Source organism: Podarcis bocagei (genome assembly GCF_964188305.1).
Source record: "Podarcis bocagei genome assembly, chromosome: 16".
In the NCBI taxonomy this organism is placed as follows: domain Eukaryota; kingdom Metazoa; phylum Chordata; class Lepidosauria; order Squamata; family Lacertidae; genus Podarcis; species Podarcis bocagei.
Genome location: NC_138142.1, coordinates 10,372,688 through 10,393,136, shown reverse-complemented (window position 1 = coordinate 10,393,136; position 20,449 = coordinate 10,372,688). Strand labels below are relative to the sequence as shown.

General features: G+C 45.9%; 1 protein-coding gene across 2 annotated transcripts in view; it reads left to right on the top strand.

Moving 5' to 3' along the window:
• Window positions 1–20,449, top strand: part of GALNT9 (polypeptide N-acetylgalactosaminyltransferase 9) — a 190,437-nt gene that overhangs the window by 151,197 nt on the left and 18,791 nt on the right. For both annotated transcript variants that reach the window (XM_081174916.1, XM_081174917.1), the window contains 3 exons: window positions 8,320–8,505; window positions 12,748–12,885; window positions 19,949–20,044. In XM_081174916.1, the coding sequence (XP_081031042.1) occupies window positions 8,320–8,505; window positions 12,748–12,885; window positions 19,949–20,044 (420 nt within the window). The remainder of the gene's footprint in view (window positions 1–8,319; window positions 8,506–12,747; window positions 12,886–19,948; window positions 20,045–20,449) is intronic.

Sequence of the window (20,449 nt, the reverse complement as noted above, 5' to 3'; positions counted from 1 at the left end):
AATCCGAAGGTCTTCAAAGCATGTCCTACTCAGTCAGTGTCAGTTGCCGAAAGTGGCCCCTCCCTCTTTCCTCTCCAGCATAACAACTTCCTGAAGCCTCCCCTTTTCATTCCCCCCTTACGTAAAGTGTGAAGACCTGGAAGTTGTTCCTCTTTCTCTGATTTATTGCTTCCTGACAGCCCCTCCTCATCTTCCCTCTCTGACAAAGTGCAGCTGCTCATTATCGGAGGCTGCTCTCGGTACATTCCAGGCTTTCCCCCCTTCTCAGCCAACAGTTCCCTGACACATTCCATGAGTATTAGAGAATTTACATAGTTCCAGACAGAGTTTTACATAAAGCATTGGCATTGATAACTGATTTCAGGATTTACATTGACATTGATATTGAATTCCCATGTGTTGTTGGACTACCACTCCCAACATCCCTGACTGCTGCCCCTGCTGACTATGTATGATGGGAGTTGTAGTCCAGCAACATCTGGGAACCCAAGACTGAGAAAGGCTGATCTAGGCTATTGGTTCATCTAGCCCAGTATTGTTGACATTGACTGACTGTAGACTCTGACGGGCTGCGGTTCTGTGCGTTTTCCCAGCCCTACCTTGAGACACCAGGGGAAAAGAAGTCCTCACCGGCAGCAGCTCTCCAAAAACAAACAAGTAGGTTTCTGCCAAACCAGAAATAGTTTTGACAAACTGTTGAGCGACATCTGAAGGAGATAAATGGGGAAAGGGAAGGGAGAAGAGTGGGATGTTCTGTTTCAGGGGCCAATAAATAGTGGACTGAAACCCTGAAGAGGAATTGTCCATCCCTTCTGAACGCAATACACTTCTTGCTCTGTGCCTACAATTTGCATATTCGGTTTGAAGAAAACCCAAAGCAGAAGTCTCCTTAGGCTATTGGAAATGCACTGCCAGGGAAAATTAAACCCAGTACCATGTAGTGGAAATATAAGACATCCTATCTCAAGCTCGCAGGCATGGTCCAAAGCTAACCTTTCAGAGCCACAATGCTATAAATTGCAAACGGTATTGCTCAAAGCTATAATCCTGCACTGGGGTGACTGTGTGCAGCAGGGGGTTGCTTGATCTGCCTGCAACTCTGTTAAGAGTCAAGCTTTGCCAAGTTGATTGGGCTAATTAGCAGCTGCACGGTTCAGGTAATGCAACAACACTCATGTTTCCACCACCACCATCATCAGGGGGTTTGGACTGGGTGTCCATCAATATACAGATGATACCCAGCTCTACCTCTCTTTCAAATCAGAACCAGTGAAGGCGGTAAAGGTCCTGTGTGAGTGCCTGGAGGCGGTTGGAGGATGGATAGCGGCTAATGGATTGAAGTTGAATCCTGACAAGACAGAAGTACTGTTTTGGGGGGACAGGGGGCGGGCTGGTGTGGAGGACTCCCTGGTCCTGAATAGGGTAACTGTGCCCCTGAAGGACCAGGTGCGCAGCCTGGGAGTCATTTTGGACTCACAGCTGTCCATGGAGGCACAGGTCAATTCTGTAACCAGGGCAGCTGTCTACCAACTCCACCTGGTACACAGGCTGAGACCCTACCTGCCCGCGGACTGTCTCGCCAGAGTGGTGCATGCTCTAGTTATCTCTCGCTTGGACTACTGCAATGCACTCTACGTGGGGCTACCTTTGAAGGTGACTCGGAAACTACAACTAATCCAGAATGCTGCAGCTAGACTGGTGACTGGGGGCGGCCACCGAGACCACATAACACCGGTCTTGAAAGACCTACATTGGCTCCCAGTACGTTTCCGAGCACAATTCAAAGTGCTGGTGTTGACCTTTAAAGCCCTAAACGGCCTTGGCCCAGTATACCTGAAGGAGCGTCTCCACCCCCAATGTTCTGCCCGGACACTGAGGTCCAGCGCCGAGGGCCTTCTGGTGGTTCCCTCATTGCGAGAAGCAAAGCTACAGGGAACCAGGCATAGGGCCTTCTCGGTAGTGGCGCCCGCCCTGTGGAACGCCCTCCCATCAGATGTCAAAGCGATAAATAACTACCTGACATTTAGAAGACATCTTAAGGCAGCCCTGTTCAGGGATGTTTTTAATTTGTGATATTTTACTGTATTTTTGGTTTTATGGAAGCCGCCCAGAGTGGCTGGGGAAACCCAGCCAGATGGGTGGGGTACAAATAAATTATTATTATTATTATTATTATTATTATTATTATTATTATTATTGACATCAAAAGGACAATATTTATATTGGGAGTTAACAGCAGAAATTGCTCTCCCCACTGGTTTGGTCCTCAGCTAGCCCAACATCTGATACATTATCAAACAGTCCTGATAAATTGGTGACCATAGTTGCCAGCCAATTGATTCAGAGGAATCTGAAGTGAATTTTCAGACCCTTTCCCAAGGCAAAATGCACCATTTTCTGGGAAGTGAATGGTGGCACTCATCACCCAATGGCTGCTCCACGTGTAGCTTCCTCCTCTTCTGAGTGAAGAACAACATTAAGGCAACTGCACTTGTTTTATTTATTATTTGTTTTATTATGCAGTTTCTATGCTGCCTTTCACTCTGGAGAGTACCAGAGGGATTTAAAGCAAAACAATACATCACAGATCTAGAAAACAGATCTGTAAAGACAAGGCAGAGAAATATCAGTTTTAAATTACAGCAACCAGGGTACTAAAAAACAGTAGTAGTGTCCAGATTATGGGAAGTAATAGTGCCACATACATCAGTCTTGCCTATTATATTAATTATTAATTATTATTATTATTATTATTATTATTATTATTATTATTATTATTATTATTTCATTTCTATACCACTTGCATTGCAAAATGGCTTCTAAACCATTTGCAAGTATAAAATCGATTATAAGGTATCCACATATAATTAAAATGCGCAATACAACAAAAACATCCTTAATGAAAATATGCAGTAAAACAGGTCCATTAAAGGTATGACTATTAAAACAATTAACAGAGCAATTGAAACAATTAGATCAGAAAGTTCAGAGGAATGTTTGCCTATTCAGATGCCTCTTCAAGAATCAGCTCCAACCACAATGTTCATCTGTATGCATAAAGGCTTCCAGGACGCTATTGAACTCCACATGATCTGGTTGGAAGCCAGTGAATGAACAGCTGTACATGCATAGGCATCCTTTTTCAGACATTTTGTCAGAATTCACAATGCTGAACTAGGTGGACCAATTGTCTGAATTCAGTATAAGGCAGTTTCCTATGATCCCAAACAAAAAGCAGAAACAAAGGCTCTTAAGTTTTGAGTATGCCAGGACGTCCGCAGTAGTATTTTCTTTAAATCTCTCCTGCTGGTTTGTTTGGTTTTTTTAGCTTTAAAAATGAAAAAAATACTGTACTGTCACTGTTTCATGGCCTTTATTGTTCTCTGCTCTGAGACTTCTGAACTGGGGAGTGCACTGTCCATATTTAAAACAAATCAAATACCCTGCACGACAGAAGACATTTTGCCCCAGGAAAGAAAAACCAATTGGGGACCAGATCAATGGTTCAGATCTCTCTGCCCACTGTTTTATATAGTAAAAGCTTCCTTTCCAGGCCTTATTGATCATAACTCATGGTGGATTCTTGTAACCCATCATCAACCAATCTATATATTTGCCCTGAATGGAGGACAGCAGATGGGGCAAAGCAGGGGAGAAACATCAATGGCTACAGACGTCGCATCATTGAGCACATCTGTGCCCACTGCTAAGCAACGCTCACTTTGTCCCACAAGAAAAACATTCTCCACCCTATGGCAGTCATATTTTCTTTCTCTCTCCACCAAAGCCAGGTGTCTGCTGAGAATTTATCTTCAGTAAACAACAATTTTGTCTCTTGCATTTATAGGCGAGTCAGACCATTTCCTTTTACACAGTGCTTTAGTGCTTTTTCAGTTTCAGCATATTGCATAACCATCCATCTTGGGAGGGAAATAAATCTGCCTTATATAACATTTGAAGTAGTACGTGAACATGAACTCCAGCAAACAGAATTAAAATAGGCAGGATATTTATAAAATCAGCTATGGTCCTTAATTTGTAAATAAGAAATAATTCACATGCTATTGTCTTAATGAAGAAAGGGTAATGAAGGCTCAATGTGCCTGTACTGACTTCTCCATTTCAACAGCTGCTACAGGCAGCTGTGCTTGAAGAGGCTCCTTGTAGTTACTACCTCACTTTCTTCTTCTAGTAAGGACACATATATGCACACACACTTTAAAAAAGGGGGGAACCTCCCCCCTTGTAGCAGTTCCTAGCTTTTCCTTGCTACAATAAAGAAAGACATTACTGCACCTAGCTACATATTGTTATGAGTTGGGGGGTAGGAGGTATGGCCAAGACCCTCCTAACACCTGGGCCCCTTTCTCAGTATTGGAACAGCCAGGACAGCTTCCTGGTGAGGTAATTGATCATTAAGGGAACAAAGGAATGGGCTCTGTGCAAGATGACAAATGGGTACAGCTGCCTCCCCCAACTCACAGGTAGTTGCAAAGACAAAGCCAGAGTTGAAAGCAGAGAGTTGGAGTGATGTGAGCTAGAAACAGAGCAGCAAGCTGGGAACTAAGAGAGACAGAGCAATGTTTGATTTCTGTTTGAATCCAAGACTGTAGCTATGGGGGAAAGCAAAGCCCTCTTGTGGTGTTAATGCTGTGAACCCCTCCATCATAGGCTCAGGTATATATGTGTGTGTTTTCTTGATTTGATTGTTTTATCTTTTTGTAAGCCATGTGGAGTTGTTGTTTGTTTTGTTTTGTTTTTTTACAATCAGGCAGTATATAAATTTTATGAAATAATAAATAAGATGACTGAGCCCTTTTGTAGCACCGGGTACAGCCTGATTATTAACATCACCTGTGCTTCAAGTTGACTTAAAGGGGGGCCAGTCTTCTCCAGTAATCTGCTTCTGCAATTGTGGGTAGGGCCATGGACTGGGTGGCAGCTGCCCCCCCCCAAAAAAAAATTTCAAGTAAATAAATAAAAATACTTAACTAAAAGTAGAAATTGTGGAAAGATTTTGACAGATTTTTCCGAGCACTTGGAGTCAAAAGAAAGTAATTTTAAACAACTGTTGTTGAGACATTTCATTCCAAAATCTGCTAGACAGAGCCAAACAGAGGGTGATGACAGTTGGGTGTCCTAACCCCCCCCCCAAAATAAATCCTGGCTACACCCATGGGGTAGGGCACTGGTCCTGGAGGTTCATCTGATAAGAGTGCTTCTGGGGCTGTTCCTATGTTCCCTGCCCCTTCACGTTCGAAATTCTTACCCCCATCAGGCAGTGATCTGACTTCTGGTCCCTGACACTAGCAAGCTCTCCATTTAAACTTGGATCAGCTCCTCTGAAGTTTGTAACGGAACCCGGAGCATGGCCAATGCACTGACATTTATTTATTTTTTGACATTTTTCATTCAGCTTATTAAAACGAACCCATTTCTTTCTGCACCCCGATGCTCATTCCTTTTGCTGCAGAAATTCTGGACCTACGTCTGTCCAGATTTATGTCCCCACCACCACCACCTCCAATATGTTTTTCGTTAATCAAATGCAAATTTGCGGGGCTGGTGATTTAGAATGCAACTGCTAGGGGATGGCAATGGGGAAATAAATATCGTTTAGCAAAATAAATTTGAAAAAGCAGTGTAGCATTTTGTTCGGCCATTTGTGAAATAGTTTTTCTTTGTCACCAAAGATGTGAAGGATGCAGGGGGAGATGGGGGTGGCTGGTCACACTGCAGAACTTGCTGGTAAATGAGATGTGTGTTTCTGGCAGGGGGAGAGTTTGGGACCTGGTGAAATGCTGTTGTGGCTGCAGTCTGTAGATGTGTTGTGCAAACACTCCCTGCGCTCCTCCCTAGGCTGGAAGGGGGCTAGTTTAACCATCTTGTTTGCTACTAAAACTGAATGATGCATGTCGAAAAAGTGTGTCACCAACATGAAAAGTTTGGAAAGCTGTGGGTTAAGGCTGATGTCTGCTGCTTCCATGAACTCATTATTGTTGTGCGATTTGGTAGGTGAACTGAGAGTTTGTATGGACCCTGAGTAAGAAACCAGAGGCTGAGGGGGAGTGTGTGTCAGAAGGAAAATGAATTGACATTGATTTATAAATATTAGTACCTTTGTATTAGTGTAACATGTTTATATGTAACTGTGTGTCTTTATAATATTTTGTTTAAGTTGCTTGCTGTTGCTTCACTTTTTGTAAACTGCTTAAAGACATTTTTAAGATATTAAGAGGTATTGAAATTAAACAAGTTGTTGTTGTTGTTGTTTCTTCTTACTTGGGTGGGCCTGACAGATCCTGGTGGATCAGAAATGGGTTGTATCCACAGTTAGTCAGGAAATACTACAAGTTATTGTTATGCACGGACTCTCTTTGGATGCTTTGAAATGTCCGCTTTCTGTATGAAATTATTTTTTAAATGATTTTTTTCTGCTGATCATACTTCTTCTTGCCTGTCAAAATGTGCCCATTGATGTGCCAAATTGCCCATTCAGACTCCTCACCCTTACTATGTAACCAGCATTACAAATGTTAAATAAAAAAAAAGTTAAACAGAAAAAGAAAGCTTTTGCAGCTCTGTGATTCCACATTGTGCTCTGCTGTAGCTGAAGGATGCTAGTGCCATGTTCAGGGCCCTCTTACCCATACATGCTAGGGGTGTGGGGCACCCAGGCATCGGGCTCTCAAGGGCACCACGCCGAGAGTCTGGGGCCCGAGAGTTGAGTCCGGGGAAGAGCCTGTCCATCAGTCGGAGCACCACAGAAGTCTCTTCTGCTGTGGACAGCTCTGTGTTGCGAGTTCAGGGGCAACCAAGCCAGTGAGATGCTGAGGCAGCAGGCCAGCTCCACTCTCCTCTGCGCCTGGGACTGGGCAACTGGGGGGGGGGGCGCCGGGTGGATCTTTGCACCCCAGCACCGCATATGCTTAAGACAGCCCTGGCCATGTTCTGTATGAAGAGCAAGTCTGTCCAAGAAGGGGGAAATGTGCCTGAGGATTTACTCCACTGATAACTTGTTTGCCCAGTTTATGAGGACTTAAGAGCAGCCTTGTTCAAAGATTTAAATCACTCAGCTGACGGATCGATTGAACACTTGATTAACTTCTTATTAGGAGACAGTTTCCCCTTACATTTCTGAAATTGTGGTCTGTTTTGCCTTTAGAGCAGACATTTTAATGATACAATTTCAGCATACACTCTGCCGCTGTTCTGAGTGCCAGTTTGAAAGGTCTGTGGGGCTGTATTGGGTCCTCCTGACTTGGCTTCCCACAGTTGGCAAGAGCATGAAAGGATGTATCCTGAGGATGCTGCAGTTATGTGCCCACAACCTGTTCCGCAGAACACAACCAGGAAACGTTGTGTGGAGTGTGGATTGGAACCCAGCTTGCAAAAGACTATCCCTCTTAACTACTATCGTCACACTGGCTCTCATTTCATATACGGTGAGACAGGGCAAGGGAACACTTTTCAGCTCCTGGGAGCCACTTGCCACCACTAGCCAAGGGTGAAAGTTGGTAAAGCAATGAGTTTTTCCTTTGTAGACCAGGTTAGTTCCTACACACATTCAGAAACCCCTCTCTATCCTCCATCCAGACAAGCAAGATTTACAGGCAATCTCTGTTTTAGGCACAACTGATATGTGTGCAATCACGCGCATAGGATCGAACCCGGAAGTGACCCGGAAATGTCATAAAAGACATCACTCAAAGGGGTGGGGACAGAACTTTCAATTATATGCGATTTCATGCAAGCGCACTATGACCCAGAACACAAACCCCCATGCAGGGCCTTCTCGGTGGTGGCGCCCACCCTGTGGAATGCCCTCCCACAAGATGTCAAAGAAATAAACAACTATCTGACTTTTAGAAGACACCTGAAGGTAGCCCTGTTTAGGGAAGTTTTTAATGTCTGATGTTTTATCATGTTTTTTAATATTCTGTTGGGAGCCACCCAGAGTGGCTGGGGAAACCTAGCCCCAGATAGGCAGGGTATAAATATAGTATTACTATTATTATTATTATTATTACTATTATTATTATCATCATCATCAGGCTTGCCTGTATTATCAGAGTTCAAGGGCACAATCCAGCCAGGCAAAATCACTCGAGGTGCAAAGGAGAACTAATGAGGCATGTATTCTGGTGAGAAGGGATATTGCTGGGAATCAGATATGAACTGGGGTGGTTGCCAAGGGTCTGGAGCCCCACATTTGAAACCCTGGCTGAGATTCCACTGCCTTCACCACGCCGCTTCGCCAGCTCCCGTCTTGCTGCCTTAGTTCATTCCTCCCTCCCTTTGTTCTTTGCATTGTCACAGGTCTGGCAGTGTGGCGGAAGCATGGAGGTGCTGCCTTGCTCCCGAGTCGCCCACATCGAGCGCACCAAGAAACCTTACAACAACGACATTGACTACTATGCAAAGCGCAACGCACTGCGTGCTGCTGAAGTCTGGATGGATGACTTCAAGTCGCATGTTTACATGGCGTGGAACATACCAATGACGGTAAGGGCAGGCTGAGAAGGCTCTCAAAGAAACATTGCAGAGTTGTTGATGGTTGTTGGTACACACACACACAACCTGGAAGTTGTAGTTTGATGAGGGACCTGAGAATATTCAGTCTTCTCTGAAGAGCATCCTTGCATCTGTTGCCCTTTAATTGCCATTGATGTACAGTCCAAGGAAACCTGCGGCAGTGTGGAACATTTGGTGTATCTGGAGTGTCAGGTAAAATGTGAAGTGGCTCTTATGAAGAAAAGGAACTCTGCACATGCTCATAATGCCATCCCCCCATAAAGGGAGTGATGATTTACCACACCCTCCTTCCCCAGGAGAAGGGGAGAGATGGTTTAGCCAGGGAAGGAATGTGGTTGAGCATGTGGGCAGTTTTGCCCAATAGGCAGAGACTGAAGCTAGCTCTGCCCCACACTCTTCCCTCTTCTTCTGTTGGCACCCACCACCCTTCTCTTTGCAGTGTGGGCATTGCTAGTGACCCTTTCTTTGGGGACTGAGTAGGAGTCTTTGAGGGAGTCATTGGTTGGTTTTGGGTCTCCTCTTTTTTGTCTTCTCCACACTGTTGGACGTCACCTGTGTGACCGGAGGGCCATTGCGTGGCGAGTCTCCCCCCCCCCCCAGTGGAAATAATGACACATGACACAATGCAGGTTAATGGGCTAAATAAGGCCACGACTTTATCGGTTACAGGTGATGAGCAGTATTGGCTTAGGCATTGGTTCTAACAGACTATATCCAACTTCAGCCCATCCGCTTGAAGTCCAGGAAGGGTTAACCACCAATAGGGGGAGTCCTGCTGATGCCCATCAACTAGGAACTCCCTCGGGGTCACTGATAGGGGGCGTGCCTTAGGCCCTCACCTCCCTAGGCTTCGGACAGGGCCACCCCACCCCACCCCCCGGAATCCTTTATCGGACTACCCTTCAATATGCAGGGCAGGTGATGGCGCTTCCTCCCCTCTTCCATCCACAGAACAATACCAATGCCTAACCACCAATACCAAGAAAGTTGTGACGATTTGCTATGAGGTAGGCAAAAACCAAGTGGCTGGTGCCAATTTGCCAACTGGAAAAATTCCTACCAGGCCCCTCAACGGCAACCAACCAAGGTCCATAACAAGGTCAAGGAAAAGAAAACCTTATAGGGCGGTAGGTTGGGAAAAGCAGGAACAGCTGGCAGGCGGGGAAAGAGGGAGATCCCCTGCTGCGTCCTGCCTTAAATAGGGCAGGCCACGCCCCCAGATCCAGCCGATTGGCTGGCCAGGGGACGACACGACCAGGAATCCTCCCAATCACGCAGGGCCGCTGCACGTATGGTGGGGCCGTGAAGCCCGCAACTCCACCTCCTCCGAAGGGCGGAAGTGGCTTTCCTTAATCTGGCTCAATTGACATTTTCTCCGGGCAGGTGAACAGGTTTAAGTAAGACCTGTGTTAATATATGAGGCAATTTGGGTTGGGTTGGCCATGCACATTGGGGTGAAGGTTGGCCAATGGAGCCACGCTGTGCATGTCTGAGTCATACCAATGGCAGGAATCTAAACAAATCTTGCTATTTACAGTGTGTGTCTGTAAACTTGCCCAGTAGATGGGACAGATTGAATTCCTATTCCCTTTATTGCTATTCACCTGCCCAGGTGTGTATTACTTGGTTAATTTGCCAATCCCCATGTCTGTTATCTTTTAATAAATATAATCTGTTTACCCATAACATTTTTTTTATCGTGAGTCTTCTTTCTCTTGTGATGGCAAAATCATTTTCCCTCCGTTGTCCTGTCTGATTCAGCATACAGGTGCCAAGGCAAGGTTTGCACCAAAACGAGGCTTGAGATGTTTACAAATGGCCCTTGCGGCAAGCACTTAAGTGTGATGAAAACCTTCGGTCTTTGCTTCTCTTCCATTACTTTCATATGATCATTTTCTCCAATGAGCTATAAAGCAGGCCTTTAGGGAAAGAAAAATAAAAGCACATTGCTTTATCAGACATAAACCAGCCTTCCAGAAAAGAAAATGGTTTTTAAACATCACAAAAATAACCACCATTTCCTTTCCTTTGGAACACAACTGCTTTGCAACGGTGGATTCACAGTGGCTTTTAAATTGTCTATTGATCCGTCTATCACTCCCTCTAATATTGAATTCAGGTGCTGAGCGCTGACAAAAAATAGCCAAAATGGGGACAGTGAAAAACAAGAGGCAGGTTCTGTATCAGCGTACTTGGGGGACCCTAAAGTACAAAAAAATACCCCAAGTCTTTAATACTATGTTCACACACACACACACACACACACACACACACACACAAATATTAACTTTTTAGCATATAAATTCCAACAATCATTTAACATAACTTCTTATATTATACAATATTTTTAGACTTCTGTCAACAACCTCTGAAGATTTCCCGTTCTTTATCACTTGTTCTGCATTTCTTAATTTCTCTATTACTTTTAATTGTCCTTAACTAATAATTCTTTTCAAAGTCTTTCTTGCAATATTTCACAAAGTCCTCCTTACAGAACTTCTTGCAGTCCTACTAGCGTAGTTACTTTATTACTATGTTCAGCAGCCAAATGTGTTGAGGATCAGCTCGAAAAGAAAACTGAAAAATATGAGGGAATGGGAGACAGCTTGATTGATTGATTGATTGATTGATTGATTGATTGTGTAGTCCTTCATCCGAAGGGCAGTTCACAGCATAAAAATACAAAATTAAAGCACATTATTATTAGTGGAAATTATTCAAAGTGACATAAGGCACAATAGAGATACTGAAACAAATTACAACAAACACCATCAATAACAACCTAAAGAAACCCATAAACAAGTGAAAAACAAGTCTCAAATACTTTAAAATCGTTCAACTATCCATTGGTCCTCAAGCAGGGGGTGAATTGAGGCATGGAGGTTATCGGTGATTTGGAAAAAGAGTGAGCAATACTTTGGCCTCAGATATGTGAAAAACCAGAGGGTGGTCTTTCCTTCCACACTACCACTTGGTAGTTTCACCTCCCTCAGAAGCTTGTGAGGGGGTGGCCTAGAAAAGGACATTCTCTGTGGATGTTCCTAGGTTGTGGGACTCCTCTTCCTGTGACACCTGAGATAGATATATTTTTTCAGGCTCCACTCTATTGCTTTGACTGTAATTTGTTTTACGCTGTTTTTAATACTGAACTTTTTAAATTGCTGTAACCTGCCCAAAGACCTTATGATAGAGGACATATTATGTATTTTTCTGTTTCTTATATTGTGATTTTATGTTGTGAAGCAACCTGAGATCTACAGGTATAGGGTATAGGGCAGTATACAAATTTAATTAATTAATTATTAATGGCACAACAACAACAACAACAAATAAATAATGGGGCAAATGGAGATATTGGACTAGGAAGGGCTGAAACCCTCCTTCCCAAGTATCTCCTTTCCCCTTTGTGATGCTTCATGATTCAATGTGCAGAACCTTCAAGACACACCTGGGGCGAATCTACACTGGGCGGTTATAACGTTAAAAATGCATTATAAAAACGTGACACCAGAGGGCGCTGCAGAGCAACCTTCTGACAATGGGAAATTGCATTGAGAGCTGTGCACTATAATTTTTTTAATAGCCTTTAATAGCGTTTTTACAAAGCAATGTAGATCCAGCCCTAGAGCCCCTCATCCAGGATTTCCCCCATTCATTGCAATGGAGGGGTTATCACGATGCATACAGGTCAAAAAGAGTGGCTCTCTCCCCTGAAATGAATTGAGGGAGCATGATCTCACATGGGAACGCCATATGCTTACTGGAGCAAACATATGCAGGTATATACATGCGTATTTTAAACTCAGTACAAATCTGTTTACAAGGCATTCTTTTAACAAGCTGGCATCTTTCCTTCACCTAATTCTGTACAGCTTTGCCTGCTTGTTTCTTGACTGCAGACAGTAAATTGAATACTGTGGTAGCCAAACTTTGACATTCTCCTTCTCCACCCCCACTTCTGATCATCTTCCTTTCTGTTACCAAAGGTTCATTAATATTTATTCCCTGTTCTCAAGGACAGTTGTAGACTGAGTAGCTACTTACACGGCAAGAGGGGGGGGAGTTTGAGAGAGAGAGAGACAGGGAGAAATCCTCTTGTAAACAAAATGAACAATGAGCATTTTTCAAATAATGAAATTGACTGGAAAATGACCTAATAGGATTTCTGTGTTTATACGCTCCTGTTGGCCTGTGGGTTTTTTTGTTTTGCAGAACCCCGGAGTTGACTTTGGGGATGTTTCCGAAAGAATTGCGCTGCGGCAACGTCTTCAGTGCCGAAGTTTTAAGTGGTACTTGGAGAATGTCTATCCTGAGATGAGAATTTACAACAATACCATCACTTACGGGGAGGTAATGTATGGTGCTAAATGTCTGCCACACCTCTGCATTACTGTTCCATTTCCCCAGTTCAGGAGGGCTTTTGTACTGGAATGTGGACCAAAGACAGATGTTGTTTCAGCAGTGAAGCTCATCTAAGATCTGGAGAATCATAGAATCATATGTAGAGTTGGAAGAGACCACAAGGGCCATCAAGTCCAACCCCTTGCCAAGCAGGAAACACCATCAGAGCACTCCTGACATATGGTTGTCAAGCCTCTGCTTAAAGACCTCCAAAGAAGGAGACTCCACCACACTCCTTGGCAGCAAATTCCACTGTCGAACAGCTCTTACTGTCAGGAAGTTCTTCCTAATGTTTAGGTGGAATCTTCTTTCTTGTAGTTTGGATCCATTGCTCCGTGTCCGCTTCTCTGGAGCTGCAGAAAACAACCTTTCTCCCTCCTCTATGTGACATCCTTTTATATATTTGAACATGGCTATCATAGAATCATAGAATCATAGAGTTGGAAGAGACCACAAGGGCCATCGAGTCCAACCCCCTGCCAAGCAGGAAACAATCATATCACCCCTTAACCTCCTCTTCTCCAGGCTAAACATGCCCAGCTCCCTTAGCCGTTCCTCATAAGGCATCGTTTCCAGGCCTTTGACCATTTTGGTTGCCCTCCTCTGGACACGTTCCAGTTTGTCAGTGTCCTTCTTGAACTGTGGTGCCCAGAACTGGACACAGTACTCCAGGTGAGGTCTGACCAGAGCAGAATACAGTGGCACTATTACTTCCCTTGATCTAGATGCTATACTCCTATTGATGCAGCCCAGAATTGCATTGGCTTTTTTAGCTGCCGCGTCACACTGTTGGCTCATGTCAAGTTTGTGGTCAACCAAGACTCCTAGATCCTTTTCACATGTACTGCTCTCAAGCCAGGTGTCACCCATCTTGTATTTGTGCCTCTCATTTTTTTTGCCCAAGTGCAATACTTTACATTTCTCCCTGTTAAAGTTCATCTTGTTTGTTTTGGCCCAGTTCTCTAATCTGTCAAGGTCTTTTTGAAGTGTGATCCTGTCCTCTGGGGTGTCACATTAGGTTTTGCCTTTTCAGGGCTCTCAGCCAGGACTTGATTTGGGCAGGTGCCTGTATGTGTGTCCCCTTCCTCCTTACTAGTCCCATGCATAATAATAACAATAATAACGATAATTATTTATACCCTGCCCTCCCTGGCCAGAGCCAGGCTCAGGGTGGCTAACACCAGTAAAATTACAATAAAAAAATCCCAATTTAAAATACAAGTTAAAATATAATTTAAAATGCAGCCTCATTTTAATAGTAGCCCATAGATCTAAACCATAAGGGGAGGGAAACATAAGGGTCAGACTGAGTCCAAACCAAAGGCCAGGTAGAACAGCTCTGTCTTGCAGGCCCTGCAGAAAGATGTCAAGTCCCGCAGGGCCCTGGTTTCTTGTGACAGAGTGTTCCACCAAGTCGCCAATGGCTACTAAAGTTGATGGGTTGCATAACATGGTTTGCTACGTTAGGCCCCATCTGCACTAAACATTTAAATCTGCATTGTATCACTTTAAATAGCCATGGGTTTCCCCGAAAGAATCCTGTTCCTCTCATAATTTTTAGAGTGGTTTAGCAATCAATCCTTCTTTTCGGAGTATGAAAAATGCTGCCCGCTCTTTCTCTACGCAAGGCTCTCAGGTATCTTCCTCTAAGCCTCTTCATAGGCAAAAGAGGTCCTTAAGGGGCCCAGTGGTGGAGCAAGCCGATCAGGTGCCTGGGGCGGTGTTTGTGCCCTGTGCCCAGGGGCAGGGCCAGCCACCCATAGGGCAGGGCAAGCCAACGCAAGCCCCGGTGCCTTAAGCGCGCGCGATGCGCCCGTCAGCTGTTGAGCGGCTGAACCCGACCAGCGGCTGCAGAGAGGCAGCGACCACGTGGTGCTGCCTCGAAAAACACCCTTTTTCGGCTCTGAGGGCAAGGGATGGCAAACGGGGAAGGTTTGGAAAGGCCGGGGCAAAGCAGACCCGCTTTAGGGGGGGGGCAGCGATGTCGTCCTGAGCTGCACGCACGAGGCGAGGGCAAGCGAGAAAAGCAGCCCCAACCTCAGAAACACACCCCGAAAAGCCCACAAGCTAGTTCAAAACCAACGCGGAAGTCTGAAAAGGAAATAGAAACCCCCCCCCAAGGGAACGATGCGCTCGTCAGCTGTTAAGCGGCTGAGAGCCCGTCAGCTGTTAGGCGGTCCACGTGGGCTGTTGCCCGAGCAGGGGAAAAGAGCCCGATAAGCCCTCAGAAAATTAAAGAACGCAAGCCGCAAAGTTCGACTGGGTCAAGGGAAAGTTTAAAAGGAACGGGACCTAAACCGCAAACCGACAAAAGAAGCAGCAAATACTTCCCTGGCTTCCTGCAGCAGCAGTCCTGAGTCCTCGTGAGGGGCGAAGGCAGGAAGAATGAGGCCGGGCGAAGGCTGGCGCTGCAGCAAAATGCTGCTGGACACGCCCCCACCGTGGCCCCCGGTTGGATGGCCACCGGGGGGGCGTGAGCGCCAGCCAGGTGAGTGGGCAGCAGGGGGCCACGCCCCCTGCTAGCCGGAGCTCGAGCCCCGACCACAACCCCTCCCCTCCCCTTCGTGGAGGAGAGTCTTTGCTACGTTAGGCCCCATCTGCACTAAACATTTAAATCTGCATTGTATCACTTTAAATAGCCATGGGTTTCCCCGAAAGAATCCTGTTCCTCTCATAATTTTTAGAGTGGTTTAGCAATCAATCCTTCTTTTCGGAGTATGAAAAATGCTGCCCGCTCTTTCTCTACGCAAGGCTCTCAGGTATCTTCCTCTAAGCCTCTTCATAGGCAAAAGAGGTCCTTAAGGGGCCCAGTGGTGGAGCAAGCCGATCAGGTGCCTGGGGCGGTGTTTGTGCCCTGTGCCCAGGGGCAGGGCCAGCCACCCATAGGGCAGGGCAAGCCAGGGCAGGATGTTCTGCAGGGCCTTCAAGGAGCCTGCCTGCCTCTTCCCACACAGCTGCCCTACAGCTGAGGGGGAAGCAGAGGGCAGACCTTTTGGGGCAGCATGGAGCCTGTGGGCCATAGCTGTCAACTTATAGATTTGAAAATAAGGGATTTTCAGAGCACAGGTATGTTCAGCTTCTGAGCCCCTCCGAGCCAAAGGCAGAAAGCCCAGCCAGCAGCCAAACGAAGCCTCAAGCAGTGGTTCCCACAGCGCAGCAACCCGGCAAAGGGGATGCAGCAAGGGAAACCACCATCCCCTCTCCGCTGGGAAGCGCTGAGCAAAGGTGAGTCCCCAGGCAACGCAGCCGATTTGATCAGCACAAGGCATGCAAGTTCCACCTCCCAGTCGTTCTTAGACTCCTTATTGGGTGAGCAACGCAGCCAAGCAACACAGTTGGAGCCTCCCTCCTCCCTGGCCGGCAGGGAGGGAGGGAGAGGAGCTGCTTCCTTTGAAACCCAGGAAATTTAAGGGACATCATCAATAAGGGACAGCAGCGGAACACAGCGCTGGGATAAGGGACTTTCCCGCCAAATAAGGGACGGTTGACAGCTATGCTGTGGGCACCCAAGCCACCGCGTCACTCCAAGGAGGGACATGTGGCTCGGGCACGCTGTTGCGGTGAGTGCTACCCACTATTGTGTCACCCTCCTCAGTGGTGACACCCGGGGCGACCTGCCCCCACCTTCCCCCCTTCCTCCACCCCTGAAGGGGCCTACCTGAGAACCTTGCAGTACCTAACAAGAAAGAACCAGGGATCACGCCTCCCAGGAGGGGAGGAAAGAGCGTTTAAAAAGCTGAGCAGGGATGTAAGTAGGACAATATTTCAAATCCCATATTGCAGGTGGAACAGGGTAGCAAGGCAGAGATTGAAATTGTTTCCTTAAGGCAGGCTCATGAGCTTGTGTCAGATTTGAATCAGAGATGTTCAACCCCTAAGTAGCTCAGTCGGTAGAGAATGAGACTCTTCATCTCAGCATTGTGGGTTCAAGCGCCATATTGGGTGAAAGATTCCTGTGTCACAGGGGGTTAGATTAGATGACCCTTGTGGCCCCCTTCCAATTCTATGAAATCTATGTACAGTGGTGCCTCGCAAGACGAAAAGAATCCGTTCTGTGATTCTCTTCGTCTAGCGGTTTTTTCCGTCTTGTGAAGCAAGCCCATTGAAGGATTAGCGGATTAGTGCTATTAGCGCTATTAGAGGCTTTTAGAGGCTTTTAGCGGCTTATCTGCTGATCGGATCAGCTGATAAGCGGCTTAGCGCTATTAGCGCTATTAGTGGCTTATCTGCTGATCGGATCAGCTGATAAGCGGCTTAGCGCTATTAGCGGCTTATCTGCTGATCGGATCAGCTGATAAGCGGCTTAGCGCTATTAGCGCTATTAGCAGCTTTTAGCTGCTTTTAGAGGCTAATCTGCTGATCGGATCAGCTGATAAGCGGCTTAGCGGCTTAGAAAAAGGGGGGAAAGGGGGGGAAAACCAGCAGGAACTCGCAAGACATTGTTGTCTTGCGAAGCAAGCCCATAGGAGATTCGTTTTGCGAAGCACCTCCAAAACGGAAAACTCTTTCGTCTAGCGAGTTTTCTGTCTTGCGAGGCATTCGTCTTGTGGGGCACCACTGTACTGGTTTGGACTAAATCACAGGTAGTGTGATTTCAGAAGAAATTATGAATGAATTTCCCATTGCTGGGCCACAGCTTTGTGGCTTATTTGACAATCTCCAGTCTCCAGACTGAGACTCCAGAGGCTGAAGGAACTAAATATGTTGAGGTGGACATAAAACATATTGAAAGGGTTGTAAAAATATATTTCCTACCAACTGAAGTCCCTTTTTTTTTTTAAAGGATGAGTTGTAAAATGCCTGTCGTCGCCTTATACCTGGGTATCACGCTTGTCGTAAACTGACTCTGCTACCGCTTAACAGTTGGCATTCTTTAATTGGCAGCAGCTTGGGAAGGCAGGTTGGGTGGCCTTGTGGCATGCTGTGCTGTCAGACAATATTTATATTGTGGCTCAGAGCAGAAGGGGGTGGAAAGCTTCAACGATGCTCACAGCCATGGCTTTCCCCAGAAAAAGTTTTTTTAAGGTGAGGAAACTGGTTAGGAGACCCTCGCCCCCCCCCAGTACTCCGATTTCCACAGTAGTAGTAGTAGTAGTAGTAATAATAATAATAATAATAATAATAATAATAATAATAATAATAATTTATTTATACCCCACCCATCTGGCTGGGTTTCTCCAGCCACTCTGGGAGGCTTCCAACAAAGTATTAAAATACAGTGGTCTGTTAAACATTAAAAGCTTCCCTAAACAGCGCTGCCTTCAGATATCTTCAAAAGTCTGGAAGTTGTTGTTCTCTTTGACATTTGGTGGGAGGGCATTCCACAGGGCGGGTGCCACTTATTGCTTGATGTCAGGGTACCTCTCCATAGCTGAACATAGACCCCGCCTGCACTGTACATTTGAAGAAGTATTGTACCACTTTAAATAGCCGTGGCTTCTTCACAAAGCCTTCTGGGAAGCATAGTTCGTTAAGGTTGTTGAGAGACCCTCTAGCCAACTCCCAGAGCAACAATTCCCAAAGTTCCCTGAGAAGAGGGATTGATTGTAAAACCACTCTGGGAACTGTAGCCCTGTGAGGGGGAACAGGGGTCTCTCAGCGCTGTGGTGACTAGTAGACAGTCACATATGCGTCTAGTCCCCTTTTAAAGCCATCCAAGTTGGTGGCCATCCCTGCCTTTTGTGGGAGCAAGTTCTGAGTTTGTGCCCATCACTACATCAAAGGCAAGTGTCCTTTAGGCTCTGCTTGTGGGGTTCCTAGAAGCATGTGGTTGTCCATGATGGCAAGCAAGATACTGGACCAGATGAATCCTTGGTCTGACCCAACAAGTCTCTTCTGACGTTCTTCTGTAGCGGGATGTGCGTGCTTATCTTTAGGTGGCAATCAGGAAGTGTGATGTATTTCATCCAATAAATGGGATCCAGATTTCTCATCAGGGTTATTCAGAGCGGGATTGGGACTGGGCTGTTTATGATGCGTATTCCTAATTCATCATCTTTCATGCCGTACTCCGCAAATAAATGTCTAGTCCAAGTCATCAGAATGTGTGTGTGTGTTCTGCCTGTAAGGACAATTCCTGTCTGCTTTCGCAAAAGAACAAGTTGGCTACGCAGCCCCTAACTGATACACAAAAGAAGGATTAATGGGGTGTCAGGAGAAGTGAATGAGTGTGTTTTTCTTCCTTCAGGGAAACTCCCTGGTGGTTAGCATCCTATTTACGGTACTTTGCTTAAAAACAAGTTTAAGCTGCTCCAGAACAGGGAAGGGCTGTGGCTCAGTGGTAGAACATCTGTCTTGCACTCAGAAGGTTCTAGGTTCAACCCCTGACATCCCCAGCCAAGGATAGGAATGTCCCTTGTCTGAAACTCTGCTTCTCAAGGTATTGCAAGCTTTTTGTGGAGATTTGTGAGAACATATAAGACAGCTGGGAGATGTAGGAGTTCGAACCAGGACCTGCCCCCTGCCCTCCACTAAGGCTTTGGGTTAGAGAATTCCTCTACACCAAGGCCAACCTATATGGTACCCTCCAGATAAGTCTTGGTTGGTAACCACTGAGACTGGTAAGGTAGAAGGCTGGGAGCTCAACAGTAGGTGGAGCCAGAACCCATGAGATGTGGAGCTAACTAATGGTAGTTCTAGCCCCATGCTCCTCCTTGTTCTGTTCTAGAATAGAAGGACAGCGTTGAGACCAAAGAAGAAGAAGCTGACAGGCATTGCCAGCCCCTGGATTGGTTTTAAGTGAGAAGGCAGATGGGAGAGCTGGCTGAAGGCACATGGTGGTTGGTGGACCAGTACCCCATTTGCTCAAATGATGCAGCATTCACTGCTCCAGATTTTGTTGCACTTCAACTCCCATCACCCTATTCTGGCCGGGGTTGGTGAGTGTTGGAATCCATCATCACCTGGAAGTTCCCCGTCCCAGAGCTAGGATCATATAAGGCATCCATCAGAACATCACAATATTGGTTAAATTTCTCTTTTCCCCTCCCTCCTACCCTGATGTTGATTTCAGGTTCGCAACAGCAAAGCCAGTGGCTTCTGTTTGGACCAGGGTGCAGAAGACGATGACAAAGCCATTCTCTACCCGTGTCACGGCATGTCCTCCCAGGTAGATGAGATCATATGTTATTACATTTCTTCCGTGGCAAATTTGATTTTGTTTGCATTTTAAGGAGAAACTGCCCAATTCATACTTCTTGAACCGATACGTGAACCGAAGCACAGCTGTCCTTTGCAATTTGCATGCCTCCGAACTTTGCATGGAGGCAGAGCTCAGCTATTGTGGCTAGTAGCTGTTGATAGCTTTATCCTCCATGAGTTTGTCCAATCCTCTTTCTACAGTTTAATTATTTTTCTTTTCTCTGCCCTGAATCCTCCAACATTCAGCTTCATTGAATGCCCACGAGTTCTCATGTTATGAGGGGGGAACACCCTTACTGTTATGTTAAAGAAGTGGCCCGCCAAACCCCAATCTCTGCTGAGTGGTAGCAAGACATAAAAATGCAAATTATTA